Here is an 18,576-nt window from a genome sequence, read left to right on the forward strand (position 1 = left end):
TTTAAGTAACACTGATGCTGCCAAACTTCAATATATGAATCCAGCTTGTGGGATACTTTCCAGGAACAGATGTCATTCACCTAGTGCACTCAAAACAACTCTATGTAATGACATGTTCTAATGCCAGAGTATAATGTAACATTCTCGCTTTCAATCATACTGGCCACTCTGTACATCGTGATAGTGTTGTGAGATCTGAAGATCCTCTATGATATACTGTCTGCACCCCCCCCCCCCCCGGATCATACAGACAGCAGCATTGAATGCAAAGCAGGCATTCCTGCCTTCATATTAGTGTGTCACTCACACACAGGAATTGAGTCTGACAACACAAGGCTGGTTAATAGGATTTTATTAGGCTTGAGGGGTAAGAAAAAAGGGCATTTTCCTAGACACAACTATGCTCGCATTGTTGTTCATTAATACTCTAACACACCCCCAGCAGAACACCTCCCACACAAACTAAATCATACTCAATAGGTTTCCTTCTGAGCTATTACATACAAAACAAAGACGTCCAAAAGACTTGGATATGACATGACATTAAGTACAGTAGAGAACTGTGTGAGGTCAGTGTCACTGGGTGTCTGGCTTTCCCTACATCTTAGTGTTAACTACGTGTGAGCCTTCATTTGAACTCCAGGGTAAAAATACTTATAAAACCACACACTTGGGTCCAAGACATTAACAAAAGTGTTCATCTCACAAAAATAATCATTGTAAATTTCTGGTAAAATGTAGAGAGTCTGTCACGCTACATGATCTCGACCGTCTGAATCTGCAGCTGGTTGAGCGAGCCGTCAGACTCGTTGGAGAGCTCGTCGTTCTGAATGAGGGCCCCTTCCGTGTGAGTCTTTACGTGTTTCTTGAGGGTCGACTGATCGCTGTACGTCTTGCCGCATTCACTGCAGGAGTACAGCTTCTCCTTCGTGTGCACTTGCTCGTGCCGTTTGAGATGCCCGGAGCGGCTGAAGCTCTTCTTGCAGTAGGAGCAGCTGTACAGTTTCTCGCCCGTATGTGTGCGCAGGTGCAGCTTCAAGCTGCTCGCCACGCTGAACTTCTTGCCGCAGTCCTTGCAGGTATACGGCTTCTCGCCCGTGTGTATCCTCATATGTATGGTCAAATGCCCAGCTTGACTGAAAGTCTTTTCGCAAAGAGTACAATGGTAAGGTCTCTCCCCCGTATGCACTCTGTAGTGCGTTTTGAGGTCTCCCAAGCCACTGAACCTCTTTCCACACTGCGAGCACCCATAGGGCTTCTCTCCAGTGTGGATCCTCTGGTGCATCCTCAGGTTCCCTGCATTGCTGAAGGACTTTTCACAGTAGCCACAATGGTAGGGTCTCTCCCCCGTGTGAGTGCGCAGGTGCACCTTGAGCTGATTGTGCTCACTGAAGCGTTTGCCACAGTGCGGACAACAGTAAGGCCGCTCGCCGGTGTGCACGCGCTTGTGGATCCTGAGCTGGCCTGGCTGCCCATAGCTCTTCCCGCATACGTTACAGCTGTACGGTTTCTCGCCGGTGTGTGTGCGTTTGTGCGCCTTCAGCAGGTCAGCGCGGCTGAAGCGCTTGCCGCAGTAGTTGCAGCAGTGCGCCTTCTCCCCACTGTGCGTCCGCAGGTGGATGTTAAGCGAGCCCATGCGACCGAAACTCTTATCGCAGAGGGAGCAGTGATAGATTCCTTGAGGGATTCTGGGGGACTCAGCAGCATCTAGAACCCCAGCAGAGGTGGAGGCCCGGGGGCTCCCAGAACCTTCTGGATCTTGCTGTTCCACAGACAGATCCTCACCCGCTCTGCCACCTATATCCACGGCCAGGTCTGAAAAAAGTACCTGAGACAGATTTTCCACTGCCAGCTCCTTATCAGCCCCCCCCTCCTCTGACCTAGCATCTGCCTCCTGTACCTCCGACTCCCCCACATCAGAGGCCTCGTTATCGCTGAGTCCTGCGTTAAGGTGATGGTCGGATATGATCGTCACACTCACTTCGCAGTCACTCTCTCTGGAATCCAGCTCTGCACTGCCAGGTGAGCTCATGTTCACATAATGATCTGGGTTTATGTACCCGGCGTCACAGTTCTCGGTCTTTATCTGCATGGCCACTACTCCGGACGGAAGCTTCGCTTTGGTCATGTCCACGGCACAGACATCATCCATGTCTGGCACTTGGTTCAGACTCGGGCTTGTACCCGCTGACACCAGCGTGCCAGAGGCTTCGTGATCGCCATCGAGTGCCACCCCCGTGAGCAACTTGCTCTCATCCTCTCGCTCCTCACCGCTACCGCAGTCGCTCATCTCCTGCTTCTCGGTCTTGTGCTGCTCCAGAAAATGGTCCTCTCCCACGCGGATCTCTCTCCATGCCATGGTGCGCCGGGACACTCGTCTCTGAGCATCTGGCTGCTTGCGGAGGCACCATACCTCATTGGCGGAACCTAGGAGGACACTGCCTTTCTGCTGGACCTCTGCAGGGAGTACAGATGGAGAGCAACAATGTTAGAAACAGCACAATACAGCTTCAGAATGTATAACACCATAGACTTCTGTGCCAGCCCTGCTGTGGACAGGTAAGAGGTTTAGCTGTAAATATGTAACACTGGTTTACACATTAACTGGGCCACAGGTCATAACCCATCTGCTCTGTGAGAAGACGGGGCTGGAAAATGTGCTGCTTTCAGTTTTAATGCTGAGGCTGCAGAGATCTTTCAAATGCTTTACTGTAGTAGTTAGGAAAGGAGTTTTCCCAAGTCTCTGCAGAAGCCCTTCTAAATACCAGGTCAATGTGCTGAAGCAACACGGATTCAGTGTCCCTTTGATTCATGATAACTCAGCAGACGTGACCTTATACACATATTAGATGGCATAACGGAATTGATGCAATGGACACTTTCTAGTGTAAGTGACACCACATTAATTTACTATAGAAAATGGTAATTATTAGCAGGTTAAACCGCACGCAAATATGAGAATGACCACACTGCATGGCATGTTTACTGCATCGCAAAGTGCCTCCTTTGAAAAAGTAACGGATTATTATTGAAAATAATTCCATCCCTGTCAGTACATACATAGCTCAGCTTTTCCCTTGATGAAAAATCTCAAAGTATGGATGGGTTATGAAAAAGCTGAATGTAAACCCACGGCCTTTTCACGGTCCGGCATATCTTTGGGACCCCCGCACGCCATTTAGTATCAGCCCATGGCCCTCCCCGGAGACCAGCCCCGGCATCGCTCACTTATCCCGGCCTCCCGCGGCTCCTCCGGGCCCACCAGCCTCCGTCTAAGGCTCTCGTTCTCCGTCTCCATGTGCCGGATCCGCTCCTGGTACTCGGACAGGGTCTGCTCCACCGAGTCCAAGATGTCATTCACGGTGGCCTTAAAGATCTCGTTCAGGGACGACTCCAGAAAGGCTTTGAGGTTTTTGGATCGTGACATGGTGGCCTGCTGCCTGCCCCCGGGAAAGGTGTGCGGTGACCGGTACACGACGTATCGGCGACGCTATTTTGATCGAGCGCTACCGGACGGCTAATTACGGCTATTGTATCACGTCGAGTCAAGACCGCTGCACCAACAAAGCGATAATAAATAACGACCTCGGCTGTGTTCGAGCACACGTATGCACATTCTGGCATACTGCCACCTGCAGGACGGGAGGCCACATCGCCGTAAACACCTGAACACGCCGCGTCGCGCTGCCGCCTACATGGGCGGAAGATACATAAACATATAAATGGAAGGTAAACTTTTCTTTGCCGTGGAAGGTATTATTGTGTCGGCGCTAAAGGAGTCCGGCAAATATTAATCTTAAGCATATTTTACTATACTGTATATAATTGGTTATTTGTCTGACTTTTATTTTGGTAGGTATACCTTCCGTCTGCTCGACGTACTTCCGGGTAACAGCTTTACGGAAGTGGTTTCGGTTCCTAATTCTGGGTAGAACGGGCAGAGTGCAGATAAAAAAAATAATAAAAAAAAGCAGAAAGTTTTGGCTTAACATAGAAATACCCGATGGATTCGTATTGGCGGAAGCAGGGGGTTTGTCGAGGCTAACGGCCGTAATATCAGGGCCGCAATATTAAGGCAGGATGAACAATAAATCAACCACAAGGGGTCGTTTACTGCACCCGTACTATTCACTCAGACAACTTGCACACTTCCCACCGCGCGACCTGACTACCCATCACACGCGCACCACTATTTAAAACAATTAACATTAAACACTATATGTGACCTTACTTTACAGCACAATGACGACGATGAATATACCAAGCAATTAACATTAATTACAAGCTGGCATCGGTCCAGCCCGTCGCGCTGCTCTCCCGGTCCTGCCAGTGCTACAGCATGCTACTCTTACCCCATATGCTGATAATTTAACTGCCAAAAGTATCGGTGATATTGTGCTTAAATTTAAAAGCAGAAAACATTTTGTTAAAAAATTATATAATTCAACGTGGTTTTAATTTATTGATTGTACTACTTAAACAATAGGTTTAGGATATGAATGCCCTATCAAAAATCAGCATTCATTATTCCTACTTGTATTTATTGAAAGGTACGTGGTTTGAGGGTTTGCTGCTTTGCAAATACAACGTTAAGGAAACCCCTGTTAAATTACTCCACTTTCTTGATTAAACAAATACTCTTAACTTAGACTATAACCTTCAACTAAAACTTATAACCTCAAAACTATCTTATCTGGGATATTTAATAAAACTCTTAATTTTTTATGGATTGGTTTGGGGGAAAAAAAATCATCTTTGTTGTTCAACTCTTTAACCAAAATACTATAATTTGTAATTACAAAGGAGAAAGATGGGATACCTGTGACTGTGAAAGATGTAATTTTATAAACAATTTGTAAGAGTTTAGAGATTGAATTTTGAATAAAAATAAGAAAAAATTTAAAAAGTACTATTTGAAATTTAGAATAGACAGTATGGCCTAGCATTTTACAAAGCATTCTACCACACAATTCTGTTGCACTTAGGCAGGTGATGTGCAGGACTGGGTTCCGTTGTGTTTTTATAACATTAGCGGCACGCTATGTTTAGCCTTCAAAGTCTTTATAGCATTGCGTGGAAGCGTTGATCACATGGTCAGGAGCCTGTCAGAGTGATGCTAACATCTGTCCACAAAATATTGGTAATGCTGAAGCACAAGGCTTGTGTCCGTCCATCTGCTCCAACCCGTCTGCCTGTCTGATCGTTTTCGGTAGTCTTTGGCGATTCTGGGTGAAAACAGGCTGAGCTGGGTGGAGCAGTTGGCGAGTCAGTATGCAAAGTGAAAACCGTGGCTTGTATTATCAGACCCTGAGGGGAAATCAACCCTTATCACATCTTTGCTTGATTCGTAGATCACATTATAGAATTCTAGATATTATATGGCAGCAAACTTGCAAGCATTTGTAATAAACCCCAGAAATGTATGTGCTGCAAGAATGAGTTTATACTAAATCCTCATCAAACCTCTGGCTGCCCCAGGGCCGGGGTCCTGCCACAGGTACCTTCATGCATACTGCAACTCTCAGTCAAGCTCACATTTCTTGCCCAGGGGTGTCCTTTGTTACGGCTGTAGGCCACAGACTTCTGCACAAGGGTATATGTCATGGAAGCAAGGGCAAACTGAACCTGGGTAGAAATCCCTCAGGCTGTTCCGGTTACAGGTATCTGACGACACACTTTACATGCTCACAGATGTGCTGAAATAAGCAGCAGAACAAGTTTTCTGGAACTGAAACATAAAATAGACAAAATGTGGTGAAATGCCATGCTGTCTGCCCTGCAGTCCTTTGTGTTTCCCTCTCTGCCTGTGTGCTGTGCAGTCCTTTGTGTTTCCCTCTCTGCCCACCTGCTCTGCAGTCCTTTGTGTTTCCCTCTCTGCCCGCCTGCTCTGCAGTCCTTTGTGTTTCCCTCTCTGCCCGCCTGCTCTGCAGTCCTTTGTGTTTCCCTCTCTGCCCGCCTGCTCTGCAGTCCTTTGTGTTTCCCTCTCTGCCCGCCTGCTCTGCAGTCCTTTGTGTTTCCCTCTCTGCCCGCCTGCTCTGCAGTCCTTTGTGTTTCCCTCTCTGCCCATCTGCTCTGCAGTCCTTTGTGTTTCCCTCTCTGCCCACCTGCTCTGCAGTCCTTTGTGTTTCCCTCTCTGCCCACCTGCTCTGCAGTCCTTTGTGTTTCCCTCTCTGCCCGCCTGCTCTGCAGTCCTTTGTGTTTCCCTCTCTGCCCGCCTGCTCTGCAGTCCTTTGTGTTTCCCTCTCTGCCCATCTGCTCTGCAGTCCTTTGTGTTTCCCCCTCTGCCTGTTTGCTATGCAGTGCCTCTGTGTTTCCCTCTCTGCCCGCCTGCCCTGCAGTCCTTTGTGTTTCCCCCTCTGCCCGTCTGCTCTGCCCGTATGCCTCTATGTTTTCCTCTATGCCCACCAGCTCTTTGTTGGCGCTGTGTTTGAGTGGCAGGCTGCAGGTACATGGAGTTTGTGCTGCTCTCTGAAAGGTAAGCAGCCATGTTTGAGATTCAGGCCCCTCTGCTGCTGTTTTACTTATAATCTATAAGCGTCTGAGCTGCTCTGCATACAGCATTAGGAATGAATGGGTAGGAGGCGTCTGGTCTCCTGCATTCTGTGTGTGTGTGTCCTGTAAATTAAATTTAATATATATTTTATTGATCCCACGGAAAAATTCATGCACATACAGCAGCGAGTGCGTAGAGCACAGTTGATACATATAGTGTAAGACAAAGTGCAAAGACAATATACACAATGCAAACAGGTAAACGTAGTGCAATCAGATCAGAAAGTAGACGGTACACAAGTGGAATACCTTGAAAAACAGAATATTTTGAATATTAAGAACAAATATTTAAGGATAATAATAATAAATTAATTGTGATGGTATTTGCGCAATGAATAAAACAAATAGGGCCTATTTGTACTATTGTACTATTGTACTGTACTATTGCCTAGGTGGGTCACTTCCTGGCATGTTATGGCTGGGGTGGAAAGTGGTAAGTTGGGAGGAGGGGTTGTGGTGTCTGATGGCAGCAGGTAGAAACAACCCCCCCAGCATTTAGCACACTGTGGTGGAATGAGCCTGTGGCTAAATGTGCTCCAGAATAGCGCCCCCCCCCTAAGTTGGGTGGGCAGAATTGTTCATAATGCTGTCCAATTCATTCTACAGTCCTCTTCTCTGCCACTGTTTCCAGTGAGTCTAGGGTGTGTCCTGTGATGGAGCACATGTCAGATTGCATCAAACCAAGCCTGTGACCACAATGGTTAACAGAGGAACACATTTAACAAGTAACACACACACACACACATACACAAGTATTTACAGAAATCTTAGTCAGTCTCAAATGTAAATATGCATACCTGGAAGTACAGAAACTCATACGATCGACAGAGAACTGTTTAGTTCTCAGTTTATTCACCATGGTTTTACAAAAGAGCAGTGGAATATTATAAGAAGTAGTGTGTTGATATCAGATCCATCATTTTGTGTTTGGCTGTAGTTTGTACAAAGCGTGTCGAGATCCATAGAAGCAGAACGGCTGGAGTTTACCATGTTGGCACAGGTGGGCGTGGGTGGGCCTGGCCCCGCCCAGATGGGACTCGACCCCACCCAGGGGGCGTTCCCAGCGAGCAACACAGAACATTAAAACACTTGTGTCTGACAGGTGTGTGTTTGTGTGGTTAGGTCACTCGAAGGAAGTGTGCTGTTCAGAGGCTAATTGATTTTTCTTTCTCTTGGTCCATTTGGTCTTAGTAATGCCATGGGTCATTTAAAAAATGTAGTTGAGTCTATAGTGTGGTTTTGTTGCCAAGTAAAATGTTATGGGAGTGGCCCATCTGATTTTATTTGCCGGCCCACTCACGCTGTGATTTCTGGCTCCGCTATTGGAGGAAGAAGCCCTGGGTGGAGCTGATTTTCACATCACTACCGGTTTTATTCACAGCTCCTCTGTGAGGCTGCTGGTGTTTGTGAAAGCCAACACTGACTGGAAGGTATTTGGCTTGCGGTTAAACTGCCCTACTTTCCGTAGGAGGGGTTTTCAAGACAGGAAACAGGAAATGAGGAGGAGCCAAGTGGGAGATGCTTGTCTGTGGCATGATGGGCAGCCATTTTTATTAGAGCAAAAACCACAATTAATAGGAGGAAATATGGTGGATTCTATAATTATTTTAGAAATGTTATAAATACAATGGACGAAATAGGATGAGAAAAATGAAGCATTATAACTTTCTTCTGCAATCTTATACTCCATGTGATTTCATTAAAGGTATCATTAAATATAGGATTCACAGACTTTTACTTGACTTTTAGATTTAAGACTTTTTATTTCAAATATTAAAAATTGCTGAAGGTATCATCAAACCTAACCAGAAAGGAACAATTCTGTATTTGACCATAAAAGATCATAAAAGAAAATTAAATGACAGACACCCACAGTTCAGGCTCATGGTAACCTGAGAATATTTTTCGTAAGTATGATATTATAAAATACTAAGTGTTGTTTATTTCAGTGCTGGTCATATATTCATGAAGGATCCTCTTTTTCATTCTCCTTTGTCTTTGTCACCCCTATTTTCCTCTTTTGCCCAATTTCATGGTGTTTAATAAAAGCTACAGTAACCATGGCAATAACAGGCAAATTGGTACTTTAAAATGCAGGAAGGTTTAAAGTTGAAAATGTTCACCATAGGGTGAAATTTACTTAGTTTATTTATTGAAAAAAGGTACAGCATTGGTTGATGTCTTAAAACATCTTCTCGTTCTCTTTACTCGTGGTGCTCTCCTTTGCTTAATCGCTGTGTGGATATTGTTCGTCTGTGGCAGGAAGTGTAACTGTGCAGTAGTTTTTCAGCAAGATGTACTGCGAGGAGCGTCTTCTGGGTTTGTGAGAGGCTGAACAGGGAACGTGGAAGAGATCATTGCAGAAAGTGTGATTGAGCAAAATAACACCTGTAAGTGTAACTTTTCATCTGAAAATGGCTTTAGAAACTTCTACGTCTAATACGTATTTGGTGCCGGTAGCTTAGAACAGCTAGTGAACTTACCGGAAAGATTTGTACGGTCTCCATTTTGAAAGCCTTGGGTGTCAGTCGGCTGAATGATGGTGAGGTGGAGAATTGTTGTGTGTGGTAACATTTTCTCAGCTACGTCCATCACTTGAAGGTTGAATCGTAAATATTAATGATTTTAACGTTATACTTCAGTCAGGGGGAAAAGTAGTGAAGTTGGTGTTAGTCATTGAGGAAGTTATTTGTTTGTGTGTGCGTGGAGTTCTAATCCATTTGTGACTTTGTTCTCTCGAAAAGCGGCCGTCCAGTGGCGCATGCTGGGGGGACCTCAGCACAGTGCCCCCAGTTTGCCGGAAGGAGTCACGCCATATGTTAATGATAAGCACGTCAGCATGGACACCTTCCTGGCCAGAAAGGAGGAAGAGTGAGCGCCTAACCACAGGGCTGTTTCCTCTGAGCGTGTTTTCACTGTTAGCCTGCAAGCCTCCATGGAGGAAGAGCAGCCGTGTCTGACGACATTGGGCGGCTGGGGCTCCGAGGACCGGCTGCAACCGGACTTGTGGACATGCACAGAGGACATTACCATGGAGGTGAGGGCCCAACTTGACATGGTGGGAGAATTAGCACTGGGGGTGACCTCCCAGATGGGTTCATCGCAGTCAAGCTCAGATGATGATCTGGACAGTGCTGAGGAAGGTACCCCGGACATGGACTGGACAGAGAATCCTCTGTCTGTACATCGGTCCCACCTACAGGATCCGGGTGAAGGAGACCAGACAGAAGAACACACAGGTTTATTAATGCGTGCCAGTCCCGAGCTCAGGAAGCCCCATCAGCAGGTAGGGAAGAGGTCTGCGGAGGCTTGTGACAGAATGCATGTGTTGATGTGTAATATGAGCAGAAACGCAGCATCGCAGTTTCAGAAATGACTACTGAGACATGAATACGTATGGGATAGAATGGCATAGAAATACAGAGACTGTCACATTCTACGGTTTAATTATTTGCATTTTATAAGCATTGATCACTTATCTACTCATGATGACAGTAATCTGGAGGGAGGTTAGGGCGTCTGCAGAGCACTATTATAATGAATTTCATGTTTAATCACATGATCCTGAGCTTTAAAGCAAGAGTTAAATACCTGGAAGGAAGACTCTTTGATTGGATGTTGTGCCTGTCACTCAGGGTGGCCCTATGGTCATATTTAACCTATCATCTTTTGTATGATTGGCTGTGAGTTGCATCAAAAACAACTCACAGTAGGTGAGCTTAAACCACATTAGATATTTCTGGTGATGCAAGACTAAGCTGCAAGCTAGATTTCCGGTGTGAGAGGCATCTGAGCACAGCTTTATATGACTGTGTGATTCTCTCATTTCTTATTATTATAGAAAAATAAAACGTAACAGATCTGATGGTTTACCACACAAACAGGGCATTGGAACCCCCCCCCCCCCAAATATTTAGTTTCATTCATCCACCCCAATAAGCACACAGAGTGTATTGATTTAAGATTTGAGCCCTGGGCGGGGCCTGTTTCTGCATTAATGGCTGTGTTTTACTCTGTGATTTATGGATGTGTCAGCTGAATGCTCCAGGCTCTTCACTGTGCTGAGGAGCCCATTATCAATATGAGACATTTGTGCCTTTCTGTAGCTGATTCTGCTTATCAATGTGGACTCCAGTGAAGTGTTCATGCCCCCAGTGGCCTATCGATGCCCATTTGCAGTGTGATGGTGTTGTGGTTACAGGACGTTGACCTCTTAAGCCAAGACAGAAAGGATTGTGGGATGCAGGAGGATGATGGTGCTGCAGCCAGACAGACTGCAGAGGACAGAGGTATAGTCCCTATTGTTCCGTTTATTCAGGACACCTTGTACAGTGTACAGATGGGGTTGTTGGTGTCTAATGTGAGCTAACAGAGCTATTGGCTGCTGACTGATTTACAAATTGACTATGAATTAATAGTGTTGCGTGTTAATATTACACCCTGAAAAGTGATGTCCCTTTCATTGCTAAACATTGGGCTTCGACAATTGAAACGGTTTTATTTACAGTGATATGAATAAACCTCTCTTTGCTCATAGCTTTACATATAATGCTGAGAATGTGGTTTGACAGAATTAGCCATGCTTGCACATTTCACCCTTCATCGTCACTCTCCTCAGTGCTGTAATCAGATTCTAATCTGTATACTGTGACTCTTTAGAACTTGTAATACCTGTCAGCTAACTCACTTCTGTGATGGTCCTCTGATCTGCAGAGTTTGTGGACTCACACCTGGGTGAATCCCGACAAAAGGCCGAGCGGGATTCTTTGGAGGAAGCCACACATTCTGAAAGTGACACCAAGAATACTGTCATACCTGGACCTGGTGGACGGAGAGCTGAGGTCGAGTGTCCAGCTTTGGAAAGGACCAGTGCCTTTGTGAGGGCCATGGAGGATGTGGGGCTGCCTAATGGGTTAGAGACATCCACAACGATGGCAGATACCGCAGCAGGGGAAGAATCAGACTGTCCTGAAGCCAGCACTGCAGCATCACACGAAAACCAGACGGGTTACTCCACTGAGGAGGAAGAGGAGGGGACTGACAGAGAGCAGGGGGAGGAGAGACACACCGGGACCACGCCCCCTCCTGGAGGTGAGGAGGAAGAGGAGGGGACTGACAGAGAGCAGGGGGAGGAGAGACACACCGGGACCACGCCCCCTCTTGGAGGTGAGGAGGAAGAGGAGGGGACTGGCAGAGAGCAGGGGGAGGAGAGACACGCCGGGACCACGCCCCCTCCTGGAGGTGAGGAGGAAGAGGAGGGGACTGGCAGAGAGCAGGGGGAGGAGAGACACGCCGGGACCACGCCCCCTCCTGGAGGTGAGGAGGAAGAGGAGGGGACTGGCAGAGAGCAGGGGGAGGAGAGACATGCCGGGACCACGCCCCCTCTTGGAGGTGAGGAGGAAGAGGAGGGGACTGACAGAGAGCAGGGGGAGGAGAGACACGCCGGGACCACGCCCCCTCCTGGAGGTGAGGAGGAAGAGGACCCCAATTTACAGCATCATAATACTGAGAGGTAAGCCGTCGATTTTGGGCCCTATGACCGCATATAACATTGGTCCCCCAACCCTGAGCTATCCAGTTATGTTCTAAATTTTTTAGGGTCACTAATTTTTTAACATGAACCTGTAAGTCACTATGTGTTTTGTGATTTGGCTGTTGTAATATTTCAACCTCTGAAGTTCAATGCTTTTCATCTCCCAACTCTTTCATATATTTATACAAAAACAGTCAGCTGACTGAAACATGATACAGCTGCAAACATTTAAAATCAATTGTGGTGAACGTGTAATGCAGGCCTGTTGTGTTTCAGGGACCATCATGCACCATTGGAGAAATACGGAAACACAGAAAAAGATCAGAGCAGCAGTCCTGATCTTAGAAAACACCTTCAGCAATTAGAATGGCTGAAGAATGCAGAATATTTACAGCAGTCAGAAGAGCCAGAACAACAGGACTGGCTTAGGGTGTGTGAGGAACCAGAGGTGAAGGGCGACTCAAGGCAGACAGATCACATGGACCAGTCTGAACCGGAGAAACAATCACAAGAGCAGAGAGAAGAAGGATCAAAAGAAAGAGATCACATGGATCAGTCTGAAGCAGAGAAACAATCGCAAGAGCAGAGAGATGAAGGATCAAGGCTGATAGGTGACATGGGTCAGTCTGAACCAGAGGATCGATCAGACGAGTTAAGCACAACATGCCCAATACAACAGGCAGAGCTGTCTACCTCAGGATACATGGACAGGGCTGCAAATAATGAGCCGGTCAGCCAGCCAGCGCAAGCAGAGGAGCAGGCGATCCCCCATGCTAACGGGCGGTGCGTGGACAGGGAGGGGGCACGCGCACTGGCCGAGAGGCTATACAGGCTGGACAACATGCGACGCACAGAGGTGGTCAAACACATGGACAAAGAGTAAGTGAAGAAGCAGGTGGCTGATGCAGCACTTCCACAGTGTAGAGGGGGAATGCTGGGTGATGCTGCGTCCATGGTTACCACTGTAATGCTGGGTGATGCTGCGTCCATGGTTACCACTGTAATGCTGGGTGATGCTGCGTCCATGGTTACCACTGTAATGCTGGGTGATGCTGCGTCCATGGTTACCACTGTAATGCTGGGTGATGCTGCGTCCATGGTTACCACTGTAATGCTGGGTGATGCTGCGCCCATGGTTACCTCCTGTAATGCTGGGTGATGCTGGGTGATGCTGCGCCCATGGTTACCTCCTGTAATGCTGGGTGATGCTGCGTCCATGGTTACCACTCCTGTAATGCTGGGTGATGCTGCGTCCATGGTTACCACTCCTGTAATGCTGGGTGATGCTGCGTCCATGGTTACCACTGTAATGCTGGGTGATGCTGCGTCCATGGTTACCACTGTAATGCTGGGTGATGCTGCGTCCATGGTTACCACTGTAATGCTGGGTGATGCTGCGCCCATGGTTACCACTGTAATGCTGGGTGATGCTGCGTCCATGGTTACCACTCCTGTAATGCTGGGTGATGCTGCGTCCATGGTTACCACTCCTGTAATGCTGGGTGATGCTGCGTCCATGGTTACCACTCCTGTAATGCTGGAGCAATAAGTGATGCTTCAGACGGGCATATCCCAATGGAAATGATGAGATTCAATGATGTAGTTCGTAGTTTAGTTTTTATAATAATTTTCCTGAAACATACTGAATGAAGCCCTGCCCATCTACACCAAAAAATATGGTCTTTGAATGGCAACTTAATAAAATGATCACCCAGCCTTTCTGCTGGTGCCAGAGATTGTGGACTAGCAAGGTTTCCGTCAGACCGATGGTTGGGATGAGGGTGCGAAGTGATCGGCTGATCCTCATTCAGAGCTTTCTTTCCCTCTTTGTAGTAACGAGTTCAGCAGAGCCGTGGGGGAAGAGTATCTCAAGTTCTTCCACTTCACTGGTCAGAGCCTGGAGCAGAGTCTCAGGTGTGTCTGTGGGGTAGAATCTCCAGGCGATGGCAGCTACACTGCAATTTCAGAAGATCATCTGGAAAAATAAAGCTAAACTTTAATGTATATCAGTATCAAATTGAGAGAACAGCTGTTGAGGTATGAGAACATGCGTCAACTATGAATAATGCACTTCACTTTTTCATCCATTCCCTCAATCGCAGGTCGTTCCTGAAGGTGGTGGTTCTAATAGGTGAGACGCAGGAGAGAGAGAGGGTTCTGGAACATTTCGCCAATCGGTTTCATCAGTGCAACCCTGACTGCTTCTCCCCAGGTTAGTAGTTTGCCTAGTAGTGCCATGATGCAGGAACAGATGAATATTTCTGGGCTTGAGACTTTGAGTGGATTTAATACCAGCCTGTGCTTCTCTCTCGCCCTTCAGAAGTGGTGCTGACTCTCACCTGTGCTGTGATGCTGCTCAACAGTGATCTTCATGGCCAGGTGAGTAATGTGCAGTAAACGCTCTAGGTGAAATGGTGAGGCGCTACAAGATTTATGCAAGAGTCACACTCTGGTGTTTCCGATGGTTCAAAAAAAGGCGGCCAGTCTTATCCGCGAAGGGCCGGTGTGTATGCAGGTTTCTGGGGTAACCTTTAGGTCAGCTGATCAAGCCCAGGTGTGAGGACTCTTCAGTCAATCAGTTGTCTAATTAGTAATCTAATTAGGGAGTTGCAGTGAAAACCCACATATACAACGGCCATTTTTGAATAAGATTGATCACCCCTGCTTAAAACTACGTAACTTAACTTGAAAACAGTACGCTGGAGTTGAGTCCTTGTACTGCCTTTGGCTATTTGTTTGTATGTAATATTAACTACTTAAAGAGTTATGAGGACAGAGGAAAATGGCTGCATATCTGTGTCTCTGTCTGAAGAACGTGGGGAAAGCTATGTCAGTCTCCAGCTTTGTGTCCAACCTGGAAGGCATGAACGACGGAGGGAACTTTTGCAAAGACTTGCTAAAGGTAAGACATTGGGACTCCCTACTTTCTGCTCTCATTTTCTCCACCAGAAACCGAGAGATTTGGGTATTTTTTTTTTTATATTTTCAGATGTATTGCAGTAAGACAGAACTTCCAGCTCATCCAGCTCAATCACCCATGCTAACCCTCCCCTTTGCTTTCCAGAACCTGTACAGCAGTATAAAAAGTGACCCGCTGGAGTGGGCAGTGTGAGTGTGACCTGCCTTTTTACCCCAGAATGGACAGTCCCTCACTTAGTGTTGTTTCTGTCTTGCTTTGTCATTCTAATCATATAAAACAACTTAGAACTCAAACCTACAGGCTCCCTGAAAACTCCCTATCTTGCTTGCTGCCACACACTGTTCCCCTAGTTTAGATAACTAAGTTAGTTATACATTGGATTCTTCCTCTCTCGTTGCCTTTCCCCGAACCCATTCTCCCTTCATTTAACACCTCGTCGGTCTACCTGTCTGCCCCCTACAGGAATGAGGAGGAACTGAAGTGTTCCCTGCTTCCAGGGGAAGATAAGACAGAAGCGCAGCCACGTTCAAAAAGCAACCCCTTCCAGGACGTCCCCCATGATAAGAAGGCCACCGTTTACAAGCACGGCTTGCTGACACGTAAAGCCCATGCAGACATCGACGGCAAACGCAGTGAGTTGGGGGGGAGACCTGCCTCTCTGGTGTTTGCTGATGGCGATGCTGCAATCACATATGAGACGTCGCATTAATCCTGTACATGTAATGGATAGCGATGTAACATCAGCACTGGATCGGTGGTCTGCCGGTTAGTCACCTGACTGGTGGTCGGAGGTCAGTAGAGCCCAGCTGACAGGGTGAAATATAAACTTTCTGGATTATTGCAGTAAATTGAGTAATACATGGACCATGCGTCATCAGTTAAAGAGTGAAGACGAGTGGCTTCCTCACCTAGACAGAACAGTGCTGGTGCTTGGGCTGAATCCCGAGGATTTACTGCAGGCCACTTTAGGACAGACCTCTGTAGTCTGTCTCATCACTGAGGCCTGAGGACCTCAGCAGCTCACTGGCTCTGGAAACCCAGGAGATCTAGACGCGTGAAATCTGTTCCAGTGTCTCTGAGTCAACGTGGAATGAAAAGATCTGAAATATTCTGTGTATCTTCTAGCTCCTTGGGGGAAGAGAAGCTGGAAGACCTTCTATGCTGTCCTGAAAGGGATGGTGCTGTACCTACAGAAGGTAAGGGTCACTGCAGCCCTGATTCCGATCTACCGCATGGAGCTCTGGTATGTGATGGGTAGGTAGACTGTTGTCCCCTTGGCTTATCAGCAGCTGCTGCATTGTCTGTCCAGGGGACTGAGTATATGTGGTTTCTGAAGCAGTTTGCTGATTTTTTCAGGAATATTCTTGATACGTAGCAAGAAAGATCAGCTATGGTCAGTTCAGGAGAGCAGCCCGCATGTCTGTGCTGGTGTGACATTATGGGATGGGGATTGGAGGATTATGGGATGCCCTATGGAGGTCCTCATGTTGTTCCACTGATCGTGTTGCCGTTGCCCCTGTCAGGATGAGTACAGGATGGAGTGGCAGAGCTCAGAGGAGGTAGTCAGCGTTCATCACGCCCTGGCTGAGAAGGCCGCCGACTACACCAAGAAACCGCACGTCTTCAGGCTGCAGACTGCCGACTGGAGGGTCTTCCTCTTCCAGGCTTCGTGAGTGTTTGTGTGCTTGTGTCCATCGCTGGCCTGAGCTTCACGCATAGCGCGTGTCTGACCGATATCTGTGCCCCCTTCAGCTCCGCCGAGCAGATGAGCTCCTGGATCTCCCGGATAAACCTGGTGTCAGCCCTCTACTCATCCCCCCCATTCCCCGCAGCTGTGGGCTCCCAGAAGAAGTTCACCAGGCCCATCCTACCCGCCTCCCAGTCCACTCTCTCCATGGTGACTAATCTGAGCACCCATTTGTCCTCTAGTCTCATATCTGTCTGGCTATTACCTTTAAATTATAGCCAATGCTTTTATCCAGAGCCACGTATATTTGAGAAAGGACCTAGCATGACTGCCATAAGGATCTTTGAAGTCATGACCGTGGGGTTTGAGCTGGCGACCTTCCAGTCACTGGCACAGAGACTTAACACATCCCCCCTGTCAGATATGCTGAAGTTTACTTGCATGACCACCCTACCACACATGAAGGTGTATTTAAATGCCCTTCACGATCAGCTGGGTGATACCTATTTAGCGTCAGCAATATGTCTTAAGTCGATACTCCGTTATTATTTCAAACGCCTGCACACTGAGTGGTCTCTGTCCATCGCTTCCCCATAGGACAAACAGCTGGAGTCCCACTGCAGGATGCTACAGTCCTTCTCTGAGGACCTGAGCTTCCTGACGCAGAGCCTGCCTGAAGGCCGCAAGGCCAAGGCTCGGGAGATGGAGGAATACAAGCTGAGAGAGGAGTATCTGCAGCACGAGGTAGGGACTGCAGGGGGCAGCAAGACCCAGCGGGCCCAGTGCATGACTCTGCCATGTCATGTGACGTAGATTGCGTAACTCGTACATTGTTCTGCTTTATGCAAAACAGAGACCTGGTTAGCCATATTTGTTTTGGATGCTTTTCCAGAAGAGGAAAGCAGGCAGTGCTTCTTACTTCCTCTGTCTCTGTCTCTGTCTGCCTGCAGAAGAGCCGTTATGAGGTGTATAAGCAGATCCTGGAGGTGTGGAAGGGCCTGATCAGAGGGAAGGACGGAGAGCCGGGGGCGGCAGAGCTGGAGCAGCTTGACAGGGAGATGTGTGACATCTCAGACGACGAGCTGGACGAAGGGGCGGGCCTTAAAAAGTCCCACTCCAGCCCATCCATCAATCTGGAGCCCACGCCGCAGCCCACCGTCAAGGTGAAGCGCAACATCTCCGAGAGAAGGACCTACCGGAAGATCGTCATACCGCGGCGCAACCGGGAGCTGTGACCCCGCAGCAGCTTCAGCAGCTTCAGCAGCGTCGCGACGGGTTCGCTTTTATTTTCTTACATTCGGTTATTTTCATCTCCTGATTGTTACAGGAAAAGGTTTACTGAGCTCAACTGTCATTGGTACTGCCATAATATATACATATATATATTTTATTAATTTTGTAATACTTAAATTTTATAATACTTAAGTATTTTTGTTTTCTGACCAAGTAAAATGTAGTTAGATTATTCAAATGACTCTTCAGAAAAAGGTCAATGAATGTTATTGCGCGAAACAGCGTCATCTGTTGTGTGCCCCAAAATTGTCCACTTGAGGGCGCCATTTCACCAGCACTTGAAAATGAAGGCACATGGATGGCTGATTCTTACTGTCTGAATGGCTGATTCTTACAGTCTGAATGGCTGAATCTTTCCACACCTGGGGGCCACACTGTTTGCTGTTTTCTGCTCCCTTTCTTATAAGACATCATTTCCCCTAAATTATGTGTCACTTTGCAAAAATAAATTTTGCACTTTTGTAACCTTGAAGATGCCGCTGAGCTTGCAGTTTTTTCCCCCCCCAATAAGAACAAAATGGTTTCCTGCTCTGTTGTGTGACTGAGTGCCTGAGTCCTTGTTCATATCATCACAGTGATTCACATTGACAT

The 18,576-nt window shown here is 47.3% G+C and overlaps 2 protein-coding genes across 5 annotated transcripts; one reads left to right on the plus strand and one right to left on the minus strand.

The window, feature by feature from the left end:
• Window positions 1-335: 335 nt before the first annotated feature.
• LOC111848589 (uncharacterized) lies at window positions 336-3,584 on the minus strand. Its single transcript, XM_023820737.2, has 2 exons — window positions 3,229-3,584; window positions 336-2,457 (listed from the first exon to the last, which is right to left on the minus strand). Exons 1-2 carry the CDS (start codon window positions 3,425-3,427, stop codon window positions 755-757), a joined length of 1,902 nt encoding a protein of 633 aa, XP_023676505.2. The 5' UTR covers window positions 3,428-3,584; the 3' UTR covers window positions 336-754.
• A 43-nt stretch (window positions 3,585-3,627) lies between these two features.
• Window positions 3,628-18,457, plus strand: LOC111848587 (uncharacterized). 4 transcript variants are annotated; one of them, XM_072708938.1, is made up of 17 exons: window positions 3,628-3,729; window positions 8,815-8,942; window positions 9,297-9,838; window positions 10,754-10,841; window positions 11,266-12,064; window positions 12,362-12,964; window positions 13,919-13,999; window positions 14,188-14,297; window positions 14,406-14,464; window positions 14,898-14,987; window positions 15,150-15,193; window positions 15,468-15,637; window positions 16,131-16,201; window positions 16,529-16,674; window positions 16,758-16,902; window positions 17,290-17,436; window positions 17,643-18,457. In XM_072708938.1, exons 3-17 carry the CDS (start codon window positions 9,488-9,490, stop codon window positions 17,925-17,927), a joined length of 3,189 nt encoding a protein of 1,062 aa, XP_072565039.1. In that variant the 5' UTR covers window positions 3,628-3,729; window positions 8,815-8,942; window positions 9,297-9,487; the 3' UTR covers window positions 17,928-18,457. The 4 variants fall into 4 exon arrangements, with proteins under 4 accessions (XP_072565039.1, XP_072565040.1, XP_072565041.1 ...); XM_072708939.1 differs by having other exon boundaries at window positions 3,639-3,729; window positions 8,835-8,942; XM_072708940.1 differs by lacking the exon at window positions 3,628-3,729 and having other exon boundaries at window positions 8,811-8,942; window positions 9,297-9,589; window positions 9,755-9,838.
• The last annotated feature ends 119 nt before the right edge of the window (window positions 18,458-18,576 follow it).

The sequence above is a fragment of the Paramormyrops kingsleyae genome, chromosome 2 (assembly GCF_048594095.1).
Source record: "Paramormyrops kingsleyae isolate MSU_618 chromosome 2, PKINGS_0.4, whole genome shotgun sequence".
Lineage (NCBI taxonomy): Eukaryota > Metazoa > Chordata > Actinopteri > Osteoglossiformes > Mormyridae > Paramormyrops > Paramormyrops kingsleyae.